The sequence below is a fragment of the Myodes glareolus genome, chromosome 4 (genome assembly GCF_982192425.1).
Source record: "Myodes glareolus chromosome 4, mMyoGla1.1, whole genome shotgun sequence".
NCBI classification, from domain to species: Eukaryota; Metazoa; Chordata; class Mammalia; order Rodentia; family Cricetidae; genus Myodes; species Myodes glareolus.
Window position 1 is genome coordinate 35,004,571 of NC_142029.1, and position 22,649 is coordinate 35,027,219.

General features: G+C 37.3%; 1 protein-coding gene across 2 annotated transcripts in view; it reads right to left on the reverse strand.

Annotated features, from left to right (window-relative positions):
- Positions 1-22,649, reverse strand: part of Gfral (GDNF family receptor alpha like) — a 49,427-nt gene that overhangs the window by 21,171 nt on the left and 5,607 nt on the right. The window contains exons 3-6 of one of the 2 annotated variants that reach the window (XM_048424109.3): positions 20,761-20,913; positions 10,887-10,943; positions 9,733-10,063; positions 6,356-6,606 (exon numbers count right to left, since the gene is read on the reverse strand). In XM_048424109.3, coding sequence (XP_048280066.3) covers positions 6,356-6,606; positions 9,733-10,063; positions 10,887-10,943; positions 20,761-20,913 — 792 coding nt within the window. Of the gene's footprint in view, positions 1-6,355; positions 6,607-9,732; positions 10,064-10,886; positions 10,944-14,557; positions 14,969-20,760; positions 20,914-22,649 lie in introns of both variants that reach the window. The other variant, XM_085688527.2, reaches the window with a different exon arrangement.

A 22,649-nucleotide genomic window follows, 5' to 3' on the forward strand; every position in this document is an offset into this window, starting at 1 on the left:
GAGTGTGTGTGCGTGCATGTATGTGTGTTTTGTGTATGCATGTGTGTGTGAGGAGAGAAGAAAGACAGATAAAATCGAATGGGAATGTTTTCCGCAGTTCACTTTGCTCCTCATTTTATTTCTAGTGTATAATCCTCCTTTTCAGCGAGACAGTGATTTCATGACACTAAAGATTAAGACAAATATTTTAAAAGATAAGTTTGACCCTGCATTAATTCATCTTCACAGACTTTGTTGTTCTTAAAGAGAGCAAATTTTTATGAGTACGGAAAAATGTACAATGATGAGCTACACACCATCCCACATACATGGGTGGGTTTAAAAGACTGACTCTGGATACAGAGACTGATGAAATGGTTTTCTGGAGCTAGATCTTCACTGAGAAAGAAGCAGACAAATGCTGTCAGGTAAGAATAAATCTTCTATCTATTGAATGCAGATAAACATGATAAATAAAAACCATTTATTTATCGTGTTTATGATGTCTATAGCTATGAAGAAATGAGGTTATAAAATGAAACTAAATGCTAGAGTATGGAATGGCCAGAATGGTCTTTTCTTAAGACTGTGTATCCAATTAATACATAAGCACCCAATATTTTATAAAAGTAAGCTTAATGTAGAAATATTGAAAATAATCTTCTTCCATTTCTATCTTTTCAGGTAGATACAGTCAAAACATAGGCAGCTTAGGTGATGTACACTTTTAAGAACATAACTGCTTTAGCATAGTGGCCTATTTTCAGTACTGACATGATTCCAAGTATTAACTTGAAATAGACACTTACTATTTAGAACTTAGGAAAGTAGACCAGCGTGCAAGAGCAGTGTTAGGAAGCAAAGACAGCCAGTGTTTGCATTCCAATGTGCGGCGGCAGCAGCATTTGTTAGCTCCTGGTTCTTCTGCTTAAGATCTGAACTGAGGGCTGAAGAGATGACTCAGAGGTTAAGAGCACTGACTGCTCTTCTGGAGGTCCTGAGTTCAATTCCCAGCAACCACATGGTGGCTCACAACCATCTGTAATGAGATCTGGTGCCCTCTTCTGGCCTGCAGGCATGGAGGCTGAATACTGTGTACATAATAAATAAATAAATAAATAAATAAATAAATAAATATTTTAAAAAAACGATCTGAACTGAAAAATTCAGTCTTAAGATGAAACATTAAAGACTGAGGTAAGTTCTAGAGTCTCTACAATCTGTAAGGTAAGACCTTCCTTCCTGACCTAAATGTAGGACAATCAATAAACATGATGCCCAGAGACAGAGATCACTATACTTAAGTAGCCTTTCCCATTTATGCTTCATTTATTCAAAGGAACTTACTTTCATTTGCTAGAAGGACCCAGTTAACTCTATCTATAAGTACACATGAAGAGCCGTTTTTATAACCATGAGGAAAAATCAGTTTTTATTCATAGGATAAGATCTGCTAATAAAGTATCTGTGCCTGGTAGATGTTATGAGTTAAGTACTGTCTGACATGTCCTTCATTAAATGTCACTACTTCAACTGTCATTGAGGTAGGTAGTGATGTTGAAAATTCTCCAAAATGTAAATGAAGGTGTATGTTGCTCATAATCTGAATACTATAGATGCTTACATCTTTGCTGAATCTACAAAACGCTGGTTAATATTATCTGATTTCTTAAAATATAAATAAAAAACATAGTTTTCTAAAAAAAGAGATTGAGGCTTTTAATTGGAAACATTATTAGAAGAATTCTAACAAGGAAAGAACACTGATTGCCTTCAAGGACAGGGCTGCTGCCTAGGAACAATATATACTTCTATGCTCCTTCTTCTATGGGTATATTGATTCACCCTTTCATGTTTTGTTTAGAGGGGGTATTGTGTATCCATAGCTATCTGGGAGGACTGGGCAAAATGTGCCTCCTGAGGAACTGCATGGGTTTGTTGTTAGCAGTCTTGTCTTTTCACACACTGATCTGTCTTATTCTCAGAGTTGTAAGTGAGTATTAAAGAGGTTCTGAGACTGAACAGCGCAGACTGAACTTTTCCACATGAAGGTAAGAGCAGTGGCTCCCAAACTTGGAGACAATAAGAGTTATCTGGGTGAGATGGGTTTTATATAAGAAATTCTGTTGATATTTCTGAGGATGTTTCAAGTTGGAGAACCAAAAATTCAATGTCAATTAATTCCCGTCAGCTTGGAGCTGTATTTGTGGCTATCAGAGTCTTCATTATAACAAAATAATTATTTCAAATAAAATTAGGGGAACTTTTGTTGACAATTAACAGAAAATCTTGAAGATGTGTATAGTCTTTGTAAGGTATGAGAAAAATTCAGAAACAAAACCCTGGAAGCCCAATTACTAGATTGGTTTTAAATTTAAAACCCAAACAATAGTTTTAAAGTAGTGTGTTTGGATAATGATAATTGTCACTTGCTACACTGAATTTCTTTCTCAGTGCAGTGTACAGTCTCTGATAAGCTCCCCTAGGGTAACTACAGGACACATCTCTTGTGTTGTGGAACAAGGTCATGGCACACAGAGGGTCTGCTTGTCATTTGAAATACATCTCCTATTGGATACTATTAGATCAGCTAGAACCTGACGCAAGGAAAAGTTGAGTGTAGCCGTGTGTCACTGATTACTGTTCATGGACATCTTCCACACATTGCAAAAACAGAGGCGACTCTAGAGAACAGTGTGGAAGAAAAACCCTTTCTGCAGGCAGTAAGTGCATGGTAATCAATTTTGCTTTGTCTGGAAAGAGAAGTGTCGAGAAGTAAGTCTTACTTCTAGGTTCATTTCTAGGTCTATGATTTAAAAGTACAAATACGGAAATTTGTAAACATTGAAGTGATGGGGAGTGGTGTGTGGAAGAATACATACTAGTGATGGAAAGTGGGCACTCCATAACAAGGTAAAGTTAATTGGTTAGGTGATGTAAGTCTGAGGGTCTATTTTCACCATCCCTATATCCATGCAAAGAAATATTCTGCTCTAGTGGACAAGATGACATAGTCTCATAGTATATTTACAAATCATTGTAGAATGATCCAAAAGGAGCAAACTTTAGTTTAATGAATTAGAAGAATACTATTATGTCTGTGCAAAATATTGACTCCTCCTGTTCTTCAAAAATGGTTTCAAATAGACTACTACCCATAATCCTTTGCTCTATGCTTTGTATTCTGACATATGTGATAGACATGTTCAAACATGAATTTGTACTTCCCAGTATAATGATAAATGAATTGGATCAGTATTAGGTAGTCATAGCTTTATATATTTTGTTGGAGCTACAGTGGCAGAGATAGGTTAAATATATATCAAATTCATTTTCCTTCCTACCAGACACAGAAGTAAATTGTGTTACCCAGCTTCCATTGCAGATTCGTCAAAGTGAAAGTGATGTACAAGGCCCTTAGGATTGACCCACCATAGTATTCAGGGCAGTTTCTGTATTCTTCTTCATTAGCAGGGTGGATGTGTTGGATGGATTCTATGAACTCAGAGGAGAATTCAGTCATCTAGTAGGAGAACACTAAATAGCTTGGTGACATCTGAATTTCAATAAACTTCAATTCTCATTCCAACTGTTCTCTTCATAATTATTTTATGTTAGAGAGAAATTAAATCCATCTTAATCTACTGATATTTGGTGTTATGAGTCGAAGAAACTAGTCATATAGATATCTGTATAAAAAATGTGCAGATTGAGGTGGGATACTGCCACAGTATAAGCATCAACTATGCAGGAATACGCAGCAGTCAGGTAGGTGGGAAATGCCTACTGGAGTCTGGGAAGACACAAAGCCTTCATTTTCTACAGAGACCAATAATTCTGTCCAACAAGAAAGGGAGAGTCAACATCCAAACTACTCTAGTTCAGATGGGACAATTTACTAAACAGCGCGAATGACATTATAAATTGACTATTCCACATTGGCTCTATGTAAAGTTTTCTAATAAGAATGGTTACTTGAGATAGAAACTCAATAGTTTTTCTAAAAGAGATGAGAGGATTAAAATGTGAGCTCGAATACTGAGTAGAACTGGCTATAGGCCATGAGTAAGAGATAAGACTGAGCAGTGCCACAGTACTTCCGGTTGCAAAAGCCTCATCAGATCTAGTGCACAGTTCAGCGTGCAAGAGGGAAAGGAAGCAGTGAGCACAGGCAACTTCTCTGGACTAGATGGGTGTAAGGCTCGGGCACCAAGGGGAGACGGGTCACTCTCTGGAAACTGACTGTCAATGGTGAAAAGGGAATGACAGCAGACAGAACACACATGAGCTGAAGTCCAAGCTTCACCGGGATGTCCCATGAGCTGTTTTCATAAAACAGTTCAAGCATTTTAAGAGAATGTTGACAGAATACCCAACCCTAACTAAGCCCAGGCCTTAAATTTCAGTTTTCTTTTCCTTACCTTAAAGATTAACTTTAAAAGAAATTTAATTTTCATCTTATCATTAGAGGTTAATCAACAGATTTGTTAAGTCCAAAGGGAGAGAAAAATAAATCAAAGGAAAGATATATTTCAGGCACAGAACAGTTTAAATCCTATCTAAAATCAACAAACCCTGTTGAGTCCATCTTGACAACCACATGCTTTTGTAGTTTGTTTCCACAGTCATTCTGAGGTTGACATGTAGCTTGCGTTGTTCACTGGCATATTTACAGTATGAAAGTTAGATACTTAATAAATGCCTGCATATTTGGTCTCAGTCACCAGGAATTCTGCTGCACCATGCAACCGTCACCAGTTGTACTGCTGAAGGAAACACCAGAGGAGAGCTAGGCTATACCAGCCAACAATGCTTGCTAAAAACCATCTTGAACAATCCAGATCAGTAGAGTCCTGAGGTCTGAGTGTCACTACATGCTCAAATCTAGACAAAAGTGTCCCCACAATGCACCGAAGGCCAGTGATTAAATCTGTTCAGCTAAGTGAGGATGGGGAGAGCTTGGGGGAATGGGACAGTTGGGATGGAGGAAGAGTGGATATGGGAGCAAGAAACTGTAGATCTTAGCTAAGGGAGCCATTTTAGGGTTGGCAAGAGACTGAATTCTAGAGGGGTTTCCAGGTGTCCAAGAAGATGTCTCCAGCTTGTTCCTTGAGCAGCTGAGGAAAGGGTGCCTGAACTGGCCCTATCGTATAGCCACACTGATGAATATCTTGCATATCATCATTGAACTCTCATCTGGCGGCGATGGAGATAGAGACAGGGACCCACACTGGAGCACTGGACTGAGCTCCCAAGGTCCTTATGAGGAGCAGAAGGAGAGAGAACATGAGCAAGGAAGTCAGAATCGCGAGGGGTGCACCCACCCACTGTGATGGTGGGGCTGATCTAATGGGAACTCACCAAGGCCAGCTGGAGTGGGACTGATGGAGCATGTGATCAAACCAGACTCCCTGAATGTGGATGACTAGGAGGACTGACCGAGAAGCCAAGGACAATGGCATTGGGTTTTGATTCTACTACATGTACTGGCTTTGTGAGAACCTAGTCTGTTTGGATGCTCGCCTTCCTAGACCTGGATGGAGCGGGGAGGACCTTGGACTTCCCACAGGGCAGGGAACCCTGACTGCTCTTTGGACTGAACAGGGAGAGAGAGGAGGAGTGGGGGAGGGGGAGGGAAATGGGAGGAGGGGAGGAAGTGGAAATTTTTAATAATAATAATAATAAAAGTTAAAAAATGCATGGAAATTTAAAAAAATGTTGTTATGTAACTGTGACTAATGAACATTTTTAGCATTTAAATGAAGCGTCATATGTTTTTCATATTAAAATCAATAAATAATAATCAGTAGTAGCTTATCAAGTTAAAAAGTGTATCACTTTCTGATAAATGAGAAAGAAAGCAAAACCAGAACATAACCAAAATAGTAAATGCAATTGTCTTCATAAACAGTTTTGGTGGAGGTTGACTGGTTACCATTTTTATGGTATTGTAGAAAACAAGATAGATGTGTGTATAGGTAAGTAGATTAAACAGACAATCTTTTGATATGGAAGGTGCTGTATGCTGTGAATATGTTTTATTGTCATTGGTTAATAAAGAAGCTGCTTTTAGCCAATGGCTTAACAGAATAAAGCCAGGCTGAAAGAGATATGTAGAGAAAGTAGGGGGAGTCAGGGAGAAGCCATGTAGCTGCTGCCAGAGACAGACGCCTCTGTGGGTACAAAAATTCGGCCATAGGCCACGATCTCGTGATGATGCACAGATTAATAGAGACGGGTTAGTTTAGGGTATAAAAGCTAGCTAGAAATATGCTTAAGCTATTGGCCAAGCAGTTTTCTGTGTGATTATTTTGGGACTGAGCAGCCAGAAACAGATGAGCAGCCTCCCCAACAATCTTTCAATTGGATAACTTACTGAAACATGACCTGCTATGAAGCATGTGCTGGAAAGTCATGCATAAAGGTTCTTCATTCTGCGTAATGCTCCTGCAAGCACAGGGCACTTGAAGGATTGTGCCCAAGGTTCCCAGGTAGGCGGTCTTGCAGCTGTCACTCCCAGAACAAGTAAGATCTTGCTTGCCTAATGTGCCCATGCAGGTCTCATCTTCATGACACTTCCCTGTCACACGGGGCCAGCATTCTGACTGGAATGTTCGATAGTGTGTCCTAGGAAAAGAGTGAGAAACTGGAATTAGCCTATGAATAGAGAGATTTCCCATTAGTATGTCATGCTCTCTCACCTAGTGAAACACTCACATGGGTCAAAATGAGGTCTAGGTTCCAGTTCAAAGCTAACTTTGTGCTTTCAAGTGCTGCTATACAGAATGTGGAGAAAAAAAAGCAGTGAAACTGCAAAGTACTGTCCTTTCATGCAGACGTCCTTTACTACTATATATTTATCACAATGGGTGATGATTTGCAGTGTCAACTACCTGAGAGATTTATTAAAAAGCTTTAAAGGTTATATGATTTTGGAGCTAATCATATAATTTAGACACTGTCCCCCACCAGGAAAATTTAAAGAAGGCATTTCCAATCCAGTTTTCCTACACAATGGTATGCACATTATTCTTTTTAGTTTATTTTATTGATTTTTATTGAGCTCTACATTTTTCTCTGCTTCCCTCCCTCCCTCTGTTCTCCCCTTCAACCGTACTTTATTCTTTTTCCATGTTCCTAATTATACCAAATAGAATTTACAAAATTATTTTGAGACATTTAAATAAGGCTGGGGAACATGTCTCCCCAAAAGAGATTTCACAAATGCTAATGACCTGTCCAGTCACCTTACCAGATGAGAATGAAGTCAGACAGTGATGGGCAGGACAATAGCTTGATCAGAGCTGCTTATAAATGAAAAACCTTGGTTTTCTATTTAAATGTTAATATCGCTTCAGCCTCCCCCAAGGTGGACTTGGAGGTGGGGAGTTTCACTGAAGCTTTTCTTTCCTCTTCCCAGTGAAGTAACATTGACTGAGTCTCCTTTTTGTTTATTTTCCAGTAATAATTTGACTCCTTTAATTGACTTATTAAGGTCAAGTGGTTGAACCCCGCTTGGCCATAGACTGTGACCAACCCCCACCACCACCACCAAGTTTGATTACAAAAAAATTAGACATAGCGTACACATGACAAACCTGTAATCCCATGATTTAGGAAGCCGGAGCAGAAAGACCTAGGCTAGTGTGAGATCACTGGGGACTACCTGTAAAAAACACCCTCTCAGTTTATTCCTGATTCTCATTTTTCCCCTGCATTTCTTACTCATATCCCAAACTGTCTACATAACCATGTGTTTCTAATCATTGGAAAGATAAATTCACCTTGGACACAAAATCACATGTGCTAATGAGAACCTCAATGAGAAGACAAGAGTCAGACATATTGAATTCATTCGTGGTTCCTAAGCATGAGTACCTGCACAGGACAGTTGGATGTCAGCTTGCACTAGAATGGGAGTCTTAGAAGAGGGTGCAGATTACTCATATTGTCACTCCAAATCTTCAAGAGCCTCTCCAGGGCAGTAGCCCCCAAGCCCTGGTGCCTCACCCTGTTTAAATTCTGGCTTCCTTTTCTGTCGCTTTCTGCTTCCAATCCTCCATCAGAGTATTGCAAAGTATTGCAGAGTATTGTAGAGTAAAGCATGCACTTTCAATGCCATTGCAATGTCTTGCCTGTTGGACTGCTTTGTGCCCTCTCAGACAGTAATTTAAGAGGACTACTCGGTCGTTTTTTTCATTTAGCGCCAATACTCCCTTTGGGGGCGTTCTTTAAGTTGCAACTTTTTGACTGTCCTTCTTGGATTCTTTTGTTTGTTTGTTTTTGAGGTTACAACTTAATTATGACATTTCTGTTATCATTCATGATGCAGGTGACCCTATTTTTACAACAGTTTTTCCCTTTCATTTTGAGAGACAAGGAGTTAGACTCCTTGGTAGGCAGGCAGTTAGGCAGAGGGTGCCATAGTAAATTTCCAAGATGACTGGCTTCTTTAAACTGACCAGTCCCTAAGTTATGAAAGGAAAACTCTTCAGAGACTTAAAAAAAACCCAGCCCCCAAGAAGAGATTGGAAGTTTTTTGGCTTCCCGAGCTTCTCATCTGCTTAGTGGAGGCTCTTATCTGTGTGTCTGCTGCATGTGTGTGCTTCCTCATTCCCGGTAAACACTTTTCCTTAATGCTGATTCTGTCTGCAGTGCCTGCGTTTTCTCTGCTGCTACCTGTTTTTTTTTTTCCCTGTCTTTTAATTCTTGATCTGGCTGAGAAAACAAACTCGATCCAAATATCTAAACTGTATCACATTTCTCCCTCAGAACCCTTTTAATCTGAACATCACTCAAAACTCTATATGTTACACATTTTCTAACGAACTGTCTCCTTGGACTGCAGCAAACGGCTGGGCAGACATTTCTAACTGATGCCTAGAGAGATGCCTAATTCATATATGTTTTGAATGGACAAATAAACAGCTAGCTTTACTTTCCTTCATAACAGACAGTATGAGCTAGAGAAAGCAGGAAAGAAATACATTTCTGACATTGAGTACACAGGTTTGCTGGGAATACTCATGCCATAGTCAGAGGTACTTTGTTCTTCTCAATTCACAGGCTGAGGAAAAAAGCATTTATTCTGAATTTTGGAGAGTCACCTTGTCAAAATTAACAGCTTTTTTCAACACAACAGGCCATGCGTGTTGGTAGTCTGGTAACACAGTACTCAGGCGGCTGAGGCAGAGGAATTGTCAACTAAAGGTTTACCTTGTATACATAGGAAGACCTTATCTAAAACAGATTTAAAAAAAAACCCCAAACAACAACAGAGATTCTGTAATCAAATCATTAAGAAAAAAGACTAATTAAAGAGCTGACTGTGGATCAGTGAGATAGATGAATGGAAGACAATTTCAAAAAGCTTGAAAAACTGAGCTAAAATTGTAGAACCCACTGGTGGAAGAAGATAACCAATTTATGAAAATTATTGTCTGCACGTACACACACACACACACACACACACACACACACACACACTACGGTCTTTAAAAATATGCAGGCCATCACAATTCAACACAGTGGGTTTTTTTTATTGTAAAATCCTACTCTGCATTTTAAATTTGAATTTCAAAAAAGGATGCCACACATGTACCACAGATTCACAATGAGAATTGTCTGGCTTTATTTACACTGTTTTGGACAATGGTGGGAACTCCAGCAATGGAAGGAGATCAAATGTTAGGACTGGACTATAATAAATAAAGTGCCGAAATAAGAAAGCAAGGTATGTGTGTTTTTACTCACCTGCATAATTCATCATTTCGGCAAGTGTGAATTACACTGAGGCAAGTGGGGGGTGGAACGATGTTCAGAGCACATGGCTTGCTGTGAAGAGTTTCTTTGGACTGCTGACAGGGTATATCAGATTGAGCGCAGTCACAAAAAGCCAACATCTGGGCAGTGTTAAAAGGCATATTTTGATAGAAGAACCGTATGGCTGCTTGGCAGTGTTTCACATCGCACAGATTTCCATTTGCTGAGCATGCTTTAAGGTAAAGGGCCAATTGTGCATTACAAACCACATCCCCTATGCATGCCTCTGTCACTTCCAAACAAGACTGCATCTGTTTGAATCCTGAAAGCAATAAAATGCCTAGGTCATAGAAAAATGAGCATAAGGTTGTACATATAGAACCTGTAAACAAAACTATAAGAATTCTCTAAGCTGAGTACAAAGGTGTAGCAGGGTTCTATGAGTTCTTTAAAAGTATAAATTTACTGAGGCTTGAGGGTGGTTTCAATCATCTTTCATCAATACTATATGCTTATTGTGGCCCAGATTGGTGGGAAATGGATAGGACCAAAATGGAGCTTTAATGGAAAAAAAATCTCTAACTCTAAGTTTCTCAAAAACAAGTAACAGCTCTTCAGGAATAGGTTTTGAACTATGTAAGTTATCGTGAGCTCACAGTCAGGAGTCAAAGTCATTGTTTGGTCACAGTTAATTGGGGATGGGTAGGAAATTCTAAGCAAAGGTTCTACATAGTTCTGCCTGTGAAGATGTTCACATTCTAATTTTATATATATATATATACATATATATATCATGTGATTATATATATATCACATATATAACTGCTGCCTCTGCTGTCACTACAGGCATACACAAAAACAGTTAGTTGGCTTGTATAATCAAAATATACTTAAACTTGACCCAAACTTTTGTTTTAATAGAAGAATATTTCTCAAAACTTTCATAAATAGAGGATAGAAGGGCAAAACCATTGTTTTCATAATACTCACTGGAAAGAATATCATGATTTTGCAGCATGTTTCATACAATCTTTAAACTACACAAATTATTTTATATCTGTATATCATTAAACATTCTGATAATAACATTTAAATGGTATCATCTGGTTTATGATGTAGATATAAAGATAGTTTATACGCTTTACCATGGTATAAAGGAGTCGCTAGATCCCATTTGTATTTATTATCCTTTTTCATGTTATCTGGAAAGAAAACAAACCATTTTACTATTGAATAGTTTTCAAAATTTCCTATAAGCTATGCATGCATAGTCAACCAAATATGTACATATGTGTATGACACTTGTTTAACCCTTGATATTTAAAAATAATGAGAGATCATGCAGAAAATTGAAAAAGTCTTGCTTTGTGGATTCAGTTACTTGAAAATATAAATTAATACTCATCTCTAGGCCATGTACAGTGAAGCAAAAAGAAAATAATATCTGAAGAAAAAAGGAGTTTTCTTTGAAAAAAAGAGAGGAGAGAAAGAAAAAGAAAGTAAAGGAAAAGAAATTTTCATAAAAACAGTACCATAAATCAGGTAGAAATGGAGTTTTACAATCATTGCCACCTCTGATTATCTTAGTCTCTAAGAATTCTTGGGACTCATACAGGTAGAATTAGAAAATTTTATTGACAGAATCATTGATTCCACAAGAATTAGCTGGGTTTTGACTGGGTACCAGGTGGCATATTGGGAATAGCAACATGCAGTCCTTGTGACTGATACCTCATGGCTTCCTAGGAAATAAACACAACTAAAGCCAGAATAAAACACAAGAAGCAACAACAAGCCTGTGGAAAGAGTGTTAAGGAAAACAATGTGATCAGAATTTCATCTTAAAACATTTATTTAGTGTACTTATTTTGCAATTGTTACTAAGAATCAACCTTTTTTCTGATGTAAGCATTCTTGCAAGACTGAACTTGTCCTTGTTGAACGTCTATGGTCCTTGCACATCAGCCCACTGCAAGCAAACTATTGTACAACAATAGGCAAGTTCTTAGTGCTGCGAGCTCTAACCTCCTTAGACGCTGCACTGCCCTAACTGAACTGTATAATTTTATTTTTCTATTGATTAGGTCAAGAATCATCATTTCTTCAAGATCCAACCTCCTGTCTTTCTGAGGAAGAGCTGACTTCTATTTCTGTGGGACAAACCCATATCGAATAAAACTCCAAAGAGCGAACAAATGAACAAAGACCAGATTTTGGTGAGTCGTACAGATTTTCTAAGACATGGACATATTAATACAGTAAGCACCACTACTTGGACAAACTGGCAAGTCTATGATATAGACTAAAGCTTATTCAGGAAACTACCTTTTACCCAACAACTCAAACTCACTTTATTGTTATTGACTGAATGTTTATACTCTGCTTTCAAGCACGAATATTAAAGCTCTAATACCAAGTGTGTGTGTGTGTGTGTGTGTGTATGTGTGTGTGTATGTGTGTGTATGGTGTTTTAAGGGACAAATAAGGCCATGCTAATGAGAAACAGGTCTGATTGGGTAGGCTACTGTTATTAAAAGAAGATGTACCATACACTTCTTCCATCCCTTCCCATACCCATTCTTTAGCACACATCAAGAAAGGGTCACTTAAAGACATAGCAAGAGGCCAAGGAAGAAGAGAGACTTCTTCAAGAGAAGACCCTTGGCTATCTGGGCTTTCTGCTTCCAATCTGTGATGAATAAAGCTTCTTCCCTCAAGGTCATTTAATCTATGGGGCTTTGTTCCCAGCCTGCATAGAACAACCAACTCATTGTGTGAGTAGTTATTACCCTAACAGCAAAATATTTACATTTAGTATAAAACAAGTGGACTTCATTTCTGATAGTATGCTATTTACATAAGCAGTACAATAAAATGCCTGTATATTAAATGCCAACCTCACGTCGTTTCAGCAGTGTGTAAATTTGTATACATATCTATGCCTGCATATTTTAAACAGTAGGTTCATTATTGAATAACAGCTAAAAGTCAGTATGTCCTGGGGCTAAACAATTATGCACCAATCAGACCTCACTTGAGTTATACAATCATATACAAATGCATAAACAACTACACAGCATTTCCTAAATCAGTGTCAGAATGGCTCCCATTTGTCTTCTGTTTCTTAACATGACACTGTCTAGAACTAACTGCTTTCAAATATTAGATTTAAATATTATAATCTCATATAATATGCTTATAGTAAACTGATAGATGTATTTCTATATGATGGATGATAAATCAAATTAAGAAAAACAGAAGACTGTATCTCTACTAATACTTAATGTAAACAAAGTCCTCAAAGGCAGTTTCAAGAATCAGCCAGGGAACAGAGGGTTTTCCTGTACTGAAGCCTCGGTATTCTCCATCCTGCTTCCCTGCTTTGCTATGGATGATTCTTTACTTTTCGTGTGGAATCAGGTTAGAATATGTTTGTTGATTTTATCAACTTCTGTATTCTCCTCTCATTGACCCACTTGTACCAACAGCTTGACAATTTGGCATCATCTCACCGTGCTATCATTCTGATCTAAGACACCATAAACCTCTTGTATTAATCTTGACTAGTCCAATAGGCTCTTAATTTATAAATGAATGATCCCTTCCTCTCAGTTCTCACCCTCTATGCAAATTTCATATCCCTATGCCATATATGGAAACAAACATAAATTTCATACTCAGAACTTGAGGTCATCATTTGGCTATCTAGAAAACACTGAAACTCAAAAATGCACACATCTGGATCTGGATATTTCCTCTGTCCCCCACTAAAGCCTTTTCTTCCAAAATCTTTCCATATTAATGAAAGGAATGACAGTGGTATCTTTTGAGTTAATGACTCAAAAAAAAATCAACTAGCCAAATGAACAAAAAACTTTAGGACCAACTTCAACTACTGTTCATGCATCTCATGTGATTCATGAATATAATCTATTTAGAATCTAACATTTTTTATGTTGGTCTATCATCCAACATACATTCGCTGCACAAACATTAAAGTCTCATATAACAGTTGTGAGTATAGTTGAGTGAGGGCTCATTTTAACTGGTGCTTTTCCAGATATTGTGTTTAACCGGCAGGTTACTGATTTACCTGGGACAATAGTCATATCCACTAGAGATCCACAAGAGGAGGACAAAGGATCAGTCCCTTGCCTTAACAGGAGAAAATTCTGCAAGTCCAGTGTTGTGTGCAAGCAGCTAAGTTCTTGTAGCAACCACATTGTATTTCAGCTTCTCTTATCATTTCCTGTATGTTCCTTTCATGTTTTTTTCTTTTTGGCTAAGTATTCATCTTAGTCCTATTCATGGAAATGGGTTTCACAGCCTGTCTCTCAAAAAGGTGTCATGAAAACTCCTTTCTAGAGAGCAGTGGTTTTGTTTATTTGCTCCTTTGTCTCAGGGGTTTAGAACTTACCGTGGGAAGGTAGAAACACTAAGGTCTATTTCTTGCTATGTTTTATGTATTGTTTTCTCTCTCTCTCTCTCTCTCTCTCTCTCTCTCTCTCTCTCTCTCTCACTTTCTCTCTTTCTGAAAACATCTCACTATGTGACTCTGGTTCTTCTGGAATTCACTCTGTAGATCAGAATATCCTCGAACTCACAGAGATTCACCTACCTCTGCCTTCTGGGTTCTGGAATTAAAGGCATGTGCCACTGCACCAGCCTCTTTCTTTAATTTTAAAATATAGTGATTTTCTTCAATGAAAGACAGATTTTCTTCTCTCACTACATAGACCTAACACATTGCAAATGTTTCCTAAGCATTTGGTCAGTGATTTAGTTCAATGTTTCTAAATTACTCCTGAAGACCAACCTGAAGCAAAGGCCTCCTTGAGTCCATCTTCATTGTCTCGACTGAAGGTAGGATTTTGATCGATTTGAGTATCCTGTATGCAAACGTCTTCAAATAAACTTTTCCAAATCTGGATGCAGTCTCCTTCGAAAGGGAACGTGCACTCACAGCCCCACAAAACTGTCTCCTTCAGGCTCTGTCTTAGGGCTACACACAACAGTCGGCCACTAAGGGTGTGGCATTGTGCTGCTCCTTTGCCACAGGCTTTCTTAAAGCTCTCATGGAGCAGAGTGCAGTGCTGGGATTCCTGGCAGGCCGCCACTGCTGTGACACAGTCACCCTTTCTTTCAACCTTTAAGGATGGATCATCTTTCCTCTGGAGCCCTCCTGTGACATTTGACTGTGGCACCAAATTCGAGGGCAGTGCCAGCTCTATGAATAAAGTAAAAGAATGGTTTAAGAATAGGTCAATTTACTCTTTATGTGGTCATTACTCTTTAATGTATTTTTAAGAATATAGATACATTCTATAGATATTTCAATATCTTTCAAAAATATTGGAAAAATATTTTGAAAGATCTCCTTCAAATGATCTGAAATTTAGGAAGATTGACACAGCAAGTTTTCAATTGCAGACATCCATAACAGAGTACTGAGTTTCTCTTGGAGATACTTTCTCTTCATTTGCTTTTGTCTTCATTACATTTTGATAATTGACACAAATTTTAATTACCTTAAATATGTAAATTTAATACATTATTTCCCCATACATTTTTAAGACTTTTCATTTCCTTCTTTAAATGTGCCTTTGTTGAAAGATTTCTCAGATGTTTTTCTTATTTCTCTCCTTTTAGGTATTTTCCCCTAATTTCCTTAGCTCCTCATACAATTTAATTCCATACATATTTATCCACTCCCATCCACACACATGAAATAAGACAAGATAAACAAAAATATATACATATTTACAATTTATATGTAATAAAATATGTTATTATTTTATAAAATAATATATATAAAAATTATATATTTACACATAGTAAAGTAAAATATTTTTGCCATACTCAAGTAGTAATTTTCCTTCCTGTGAGTCTATTCATAGAGCCAGTAACCTATAACACTTTCATTCCATAGGAAGAAGATGAGAAATCCAACTTCATTATAAAGTTGAGTACACTTAGTATAGGCTTTGGGGTCTGTTTTTAAAATGTTTATCTTCCTCCAAGGTACCTCAGATGACTTCCACAGTGAGCATCATGGATATTGGTATTCCTTCAGTGGTCTTTTTTCTAGTGAATTATACTGCCCTTATTTATTTTTAAGTTGTTTTTATTGGTTTTATTACACAAGTGTTCGTCACAGCTTCATTTTTTCAAATGCTTTGTAGGTATATGAAATAAACACAATATTCCTAATTTCATTCTATGTAAATGTTTACTTACAATCTATTTATGGCATCATTATAAAAACTTGTCCTTGATTATAATTCTGGAATATGTCTTGAAACACACACTATTGTAGAATTCAAACATTTTCCAAACAAGAGCGCACAGTAAATTGCTGTAAGTCAAAGTCTTTAATAAGAACAGAGACCATGTTAGCGTGCAAGCCTAAATACTCATTGTGAAATATATGTGAATGAAGTCTGGCCTCATGCAATTAGCTCCTCTTATATTGGTCATTGAATGTTTTCTAATAAGCTTTGCATCTATTTAAATATATTTGCTATAATTCTATAACTATACATGAAATAAATCAAGTTAAATCACATACTTCTACTGAATGTCTGTTTAACTCTATGATGTTAGCTACTAAATGGCTTTACTAAGATTTATGTCCATTGAACCAGGGATTATGATACGCCTATCTATATTATCTAAATCTAACTATTTTATGAATCAACATATGCTCAAACTTTGAGAAATTAAGTATTTACACAACAAATTTGATGATAGTATAATAAGTTCAGGTACTATTCTGGAAACTTTGACATAATCAAAAATATACAGACTTAATCATGTAGGTTTGTAAATGCTGGGGAGTGCTTTAGGAAAGAGAAAGATGCTTCTTCCTGCAGTGTGATCAAAGGGTTTGCAGGAAGCGTGAGCCCGGAACAGAATGAATGGTGAGATGGAGCTATCGTGTCCCTTTGCTCTGGAAGCTGAGCCGTAAGCAGTCTCTTAGGTGCTCATTGTAGCCGCAGCCCGCTACAAAGGTCCCTAACAAAATGCACCTGAGGAATCATTTAAGTTTCCACCTCCAGGTCACTGGATAGAAGGGTTCTCTTGCCTGGATTGTCCATATTTCACACTGCAGTCTTAAACGAATTTCTTTTCTGTGAAAAACACTTTTTTTTTTTCATGTGAAATGAGCTCAACCTCTCTGAACTTGTCTGCACTTGCTAACTGATGATGTTTTGTGAAAAGGACATGAGGATAGCCATTAAGTGAAGAGTTTACTGTCTTGGAAAAAAATGAGTCACTGTTTGAACAAACATTTCAAATGATTGCAACTCCGTCTACTTTCAACCTAAAACTAAGAAAGACACACTAATTACCAAAATAATGTCATTTCCACACCCTTTGGTACAAATTTCTTCCATCTAGAATGGTTGACGAATCTCTCTGTCTTCTTTTTATTCTGGCTTTTGAAATTTAATAGTTTGTAGTTTTTCTCCCTATTGCTAAAGGAAAGAAGGAATAGAAAATGATATGGATGGTAGAGAAGAATTTGTAGGGAGATGGGAAGGAAGGGGATTAATTAGAGATGGAGGGCATTACAGTAGCCACAGCGTTTCTCATCAACTTGTCAACTTCTGGGTTCTTTAATTAGATTGTGAAATTTCACCAACAAATGTTACTATTCTTCATGACTTTTTAGATGCTTTTGCACACGTTTCCAACTGGTCACCAAGTACTCATGATTATAATTCACAATTTTCACTGAAGTATATCTTATAACTCTCAGGACTTCTGTGTTAGTTTGAAAATGTGTCACCTCTCATTAGTTTGGACAAGGGTGATCTCTCACTTTTTTTTTCATTCTCTTCCAATTCCTCAAAGAGACATTTAAAAAAAAGGTCAATTTTGCATTTCTCTGTTTAAAATGTGCAACAGCTCCTAGCAGCAAAACATTAAATCTAATCATGTCAGAAAAGCAAGAAAGTCCAACTTTTTCTGATTTATACCTTCTGGTTTCTTTCTCGAATCATCTTGAGATACTGTTCCATCTTACAATACAGCACAGCAAAGAATTTTCTGTTCCTCAAATGGTTATTATTTCCTTTTATTGCCTTTGGTTACAACACTTATTTCTTTTTTCCTCCCTAAGGATCCCATGTCACTGAATTTCTACCAGTTCTATGAAGTGTTTGAAGTTGTAATTATTTCCTCTGCTGTGTTGTAAAATACTCTATGTGCATGTTCATTGTGGGTGGGTGCATAGCTATCACATAGCACACAGCACACTGTAAAAGTGATGCCTGGAAATTTTTAATTTCATTAGAATTGAGATAGTCTGAAATAGGTTTCTTGACTTCAGAATTAAACTAAAGATCAGCAAGAAAGGTACAGCTCTGGTGTCTGACAATTAACAACCTTTAAATGAACTATACATTAAAGGAGTGATGAAGCAGAGGAGACAATAATTTGAAAGGACATTCAGGTGAACTCTTCTGAGAAGATGCTGTAGTTCAGGGAGCAAAGGTTATATCTCATGAGGACAACTGAGCTTGGTAATGTGTGAGAGGCTATCACATGGTATTGGTTTTGAAGGCACAAAACAGTCATGGAGAGAAGCTGAGGCTTGTCACCCTGTGGTAATGATGGAATTCTTTCAGAGAAGCCAGGAGGTCATTTGTAAAGGTTCAGCTTAAATGGAAATAGAGATCCAAGGATTGAAGAGATCATGGAGAGAAACTGATGTTTGTCATCAGGTACTAAGGTCAAAATACCTAGAGAGGGACCAGAAGAAGACTATTTATGGAGTTACAGTAGGGGCTCCAGCATATTAGTGATGCTAGAACTATAGGGTGTCCACCGAAGACAGCAGTATGTATGGAATAAGCCTAAGAGAGGCTGTGTGTCCTGTTTAGGGCAGAATCAAAAATGTGGATTTCCCAGGCAATTTGGAGGTCAGAAGACTCTGAATGAATCCCAGACACTTAGACACTGAGACAATTAATTATACTGTTGGAGTTTGATTTTACTTTGATCTAATTGTGATTGTGTTTTGTTTTTTCCCTCTTAGAAAAAGAAGTATGTAAGTTGTCAAGGAACAAATTGATTCAATGAAAAAAAGTGTTGCTAGCTAGACTCCTTATAAAATGAGCTAAAACTGAGTGCAAAGTAAATTTTTCTTATTTTGTATTACTAAGTTTTATTATTATAATTATTTATTTTTTGAAATTCTGATACATGTTTACAATGTATTTTGATCATATCCACACCCTACAGGTTTCTCTGACTTTTCATAAGGCCTACCAAGTTGTCTCATTGTCTCACTCCAGACTCTATTTCACCTTCTTTATTCTTTATTACTATTCTTTTTCTTATATCATTTTTGTAGTAGTAGTAGTTGTAGTAATAGTAGTAGTAGTAGTTGTTGTTGTAGTTGTAGTAGTAGTAGTAGATCACTCAGTCAAATTAATTCTATTTGAGAAATGGACATGGAAATATCCACGGGAACATGGACAAACTACTAGCACCAGTATCTCCAAACTAAGGTCATTGCCCTTCCTTATTAGCCATCAAATGCCAATAGTTTCTCTGCTAAGGATCAGGTCTTGGGAGCTTCTTCTCCACCTATTCTGGAATTTCAAAAGGCCTTATTTTATGTGGGTCTTATGCAGGCAACCATGGCTGGTGTAAGTTGACATGGGCATTAGCTATCTCATGTCCAGAGAGCAGCATTTCACACCTCCTCTCCACCTCCTGCACTTAGTCATTCTACTCTCTGTTCCTCAATGTTCCCTGAGCCTTGATTTGGGAGTGTTGCAGAATGTTATTTGAAAATTTATTACATTTATTTATGCTGTGGAACATTTGTTTAATGATGCAAAGATGTGTTACATTCTTTTATGTTGCATTTGTTTAACTCTGTGAAGCTGTGTTACTTTGCCTGTGTAAAACAACTGATTGGTTTAATAAAGAGTTGAGTGGCGAATAGCAATGCAGAAGAAAGGATAGATGGGGCTGGCAGCAAAGAGAATAAATAGGAGGAGAAATCTGGGAAGAGAAGATAGATAAGCAAGAAAAGAAAGGGACAGCCACACAGCAATACAGCCAGACACAGATTAAGAAGGAAAGAAAAGATATACAGAAATAGAGAAAGGTAAAAGCCCAGAGGCAAAAGGTAAAGGGATAATTTAAGTAAAGCTGACTAGAAACAAACCAAGCTAAGACTGGGCATTTATAAGAAAGAATAAGACTCCATGTGATTTATTTGAGAGCTGGGTTGTGGGCCACCAAAGGCCAAAAGAGCCAAAGAATACAAGATCTAACAACAATGTGAGAGTTTTACAGTTGATTCATACACAGGTGAGTGTTTGTCATCATTTTGCGTTAAAGAAATGAAAGCTGAAAATGAAGGCCAACCTATAATCAAATGAACAACCCCACAAAATATGAGAAACACACACACAGGAAGAGAAAGAGAGAGAAAGAGAGACAGAGACAGAGAGACAGAGAGATCAACACATGAACAAAAACAGTACAACTTCTACACATATGAAATCGACAACCAGACACTATTAAGAACAGCATATTACAGAGATCTACAGAAATATAAGTCATAGTCACATGGGAAAAAAACTATAATATAAGTACATAAAATGGATGATAAGCTACAAAAGTTCACTTGTGACATTAAAAACTAGGTCAATTATATAATAATTAATCATACAAATTTACTTTTTTATGTATCACGTAATGAATTGTGCAGCTATTGTACTACGCAAACCAGTAACTGAAGAAAGCAAGAGCTTCAGGTCTTTCTCGGTTCTAGAGTGTAGAAAAGAGAGCATTTTTCAACTTAGTTTTAACAGCCAGCATTAGACATATAACAAAATTAATAACATAAGAAAATATATCAATATCCTGCTTGAATTCATACATATCAATAGAATATTAGCAACTGAAATAAAGTAAATGTGCTACAAAAAATGAATGCACAATGACTGGGGAGGATTTAGGTTTGAGATAAAGAACTGATTGAACGAATATTACCTGTCTTATTGATGCATTTTTTCCCAACAAGTCTGTTCACTGAACAGTGGAGGTCATTGATACAAAGACACTCTTTAAATCGGAAATCTTTTTCCACCAAAGACTGGATACTCAGGTTACAATGTGATGAATTATTTATTTTGCAGGAGTCACCTGGGTTTCATAATCACATATAATACTGAAGATATTAATCTGAATATAAATTTTAGTTCTTCTTCCCAAAGTGCTTTTAATGCATCAACCCAAGAAATTAATGACTTTAGAAAGATTATCTTGGTTTGCTAAAGGATCATCAAAGTGACTTTATCCTCAAGATTTTTAACAGTCAACAGAAATATTATTAGCTATTGGATACCTTTTAATTTATGAATATTAAATTTGATATGGGTACAGTATTCAGAGTACCAGGCCCCTTGGTATTTAAGTTACCTAGAAACTGCCAAAGAAGTCATATTGTTTGTCCCCCAAACACTGAATGAATCAGAATGAATCAGGATGTGTTAAATACTCATAAATTCTGGACTCTGTTTTTAAGCAATCCACCATTGAGGGGTTTTGATATAAAAGCATCTGGATCAAGGGTAGAGTTACTAGTGTAATTACTAAGAAGTCCTCCAATGCATAGAAATTACAAATACCAAACAGAAAAGAGAGAAACTTGACCACAACGCCTAGGGACACCTTACTCATTCTATTTTGCCTCCCTCGTCCCTCCTAAGAGGAGTATAATTTGCCTGCTTATGTATCAGGTTAATGTACTACCATTGAGCTACACATGGACTCCAGGTTCATTTTTATTAAAATATAATTGCATTGTTTCCCCCTTCCCTTCCCTTCCCTTCCCTTCCCTTCCCTTCCTCAAGCTGCTCTCAAATCCTCTCTTTCCTGCTCTTTCAATTACCCCACTCTCAAATTGATAGTCTTTTATTCTCTGTTTTGTTACATAGACAGAGAGGACGATGTTATCTGTGTGTGTGTGTGTGTGTGTGTGTGTGTGTGTGTGTGTATGTGTTTGCACAGATTTATAAAAACAATCTACTGAGTGTGTTTTTATTGCTTGTGTGAATATGTTTCAAGGCTGATACTTTGTATTGAACAATCAATTATGCCCCTCAACTCTTGAAGAGACCAACTCTCCCTTCTCAGCAGTCATAAGGTACCTGTAGTTCCTTCTAGAGGAGTGATTCTCCTGAGATTTTTCCCTTCCTCACTAGCGTGTCTATTAGTCTTGCCACTGTTCAAATCCTGTTTATACAGCCATTTCTGTGGCAGATTGTTTTGCCAACAGACTTTGGAAAGATATTCATAAAGATGTAGTGAGTGTCACTCACGTGTACCCAGTAGCTTTCTAATTGGAGGGAAGACCTGTTCAACAGGAAAGCAGTCGTGCCTGTTACTAGAAACCTAGCTAACTTCCCCTGACTAATGAGATCATGGATCTTAGAAGAATATCCACTACTGAATTTGCTAGACCTACTACATACTAAATCTTATCCTTCTACCCACAGATAAATGTAGCTATTAACTCTTCATCAAAGAAGTTTTCCTCCTCCCCTCTCTCTAAGTGTGTGTGTGTGTGTGTGTGTGTGTGTGTGTGTTTGTGTGGTGTGTTGAGTGTTTTGACTCTATGTATGTCTGTGTACAACATGCATGCCCCGTGTCAATGGAGAACAGAAGTTATCAGATCCCCTGGAACTGGAGGTATAGACAAATATGAAATGCCATATGGGTGTTTAAAATCTACCCTAGGTCTTCTGGAAAGTAGCCAGTGCTCTTAACTGCTGACCCATCTCTCCAGTCCCAAGGAGCTCCTCTTCACAGTTAATAGATACTATCACACAAAATCACAACTGGATACAGTTCAGAGATCAATAAATCATGCGGATCCC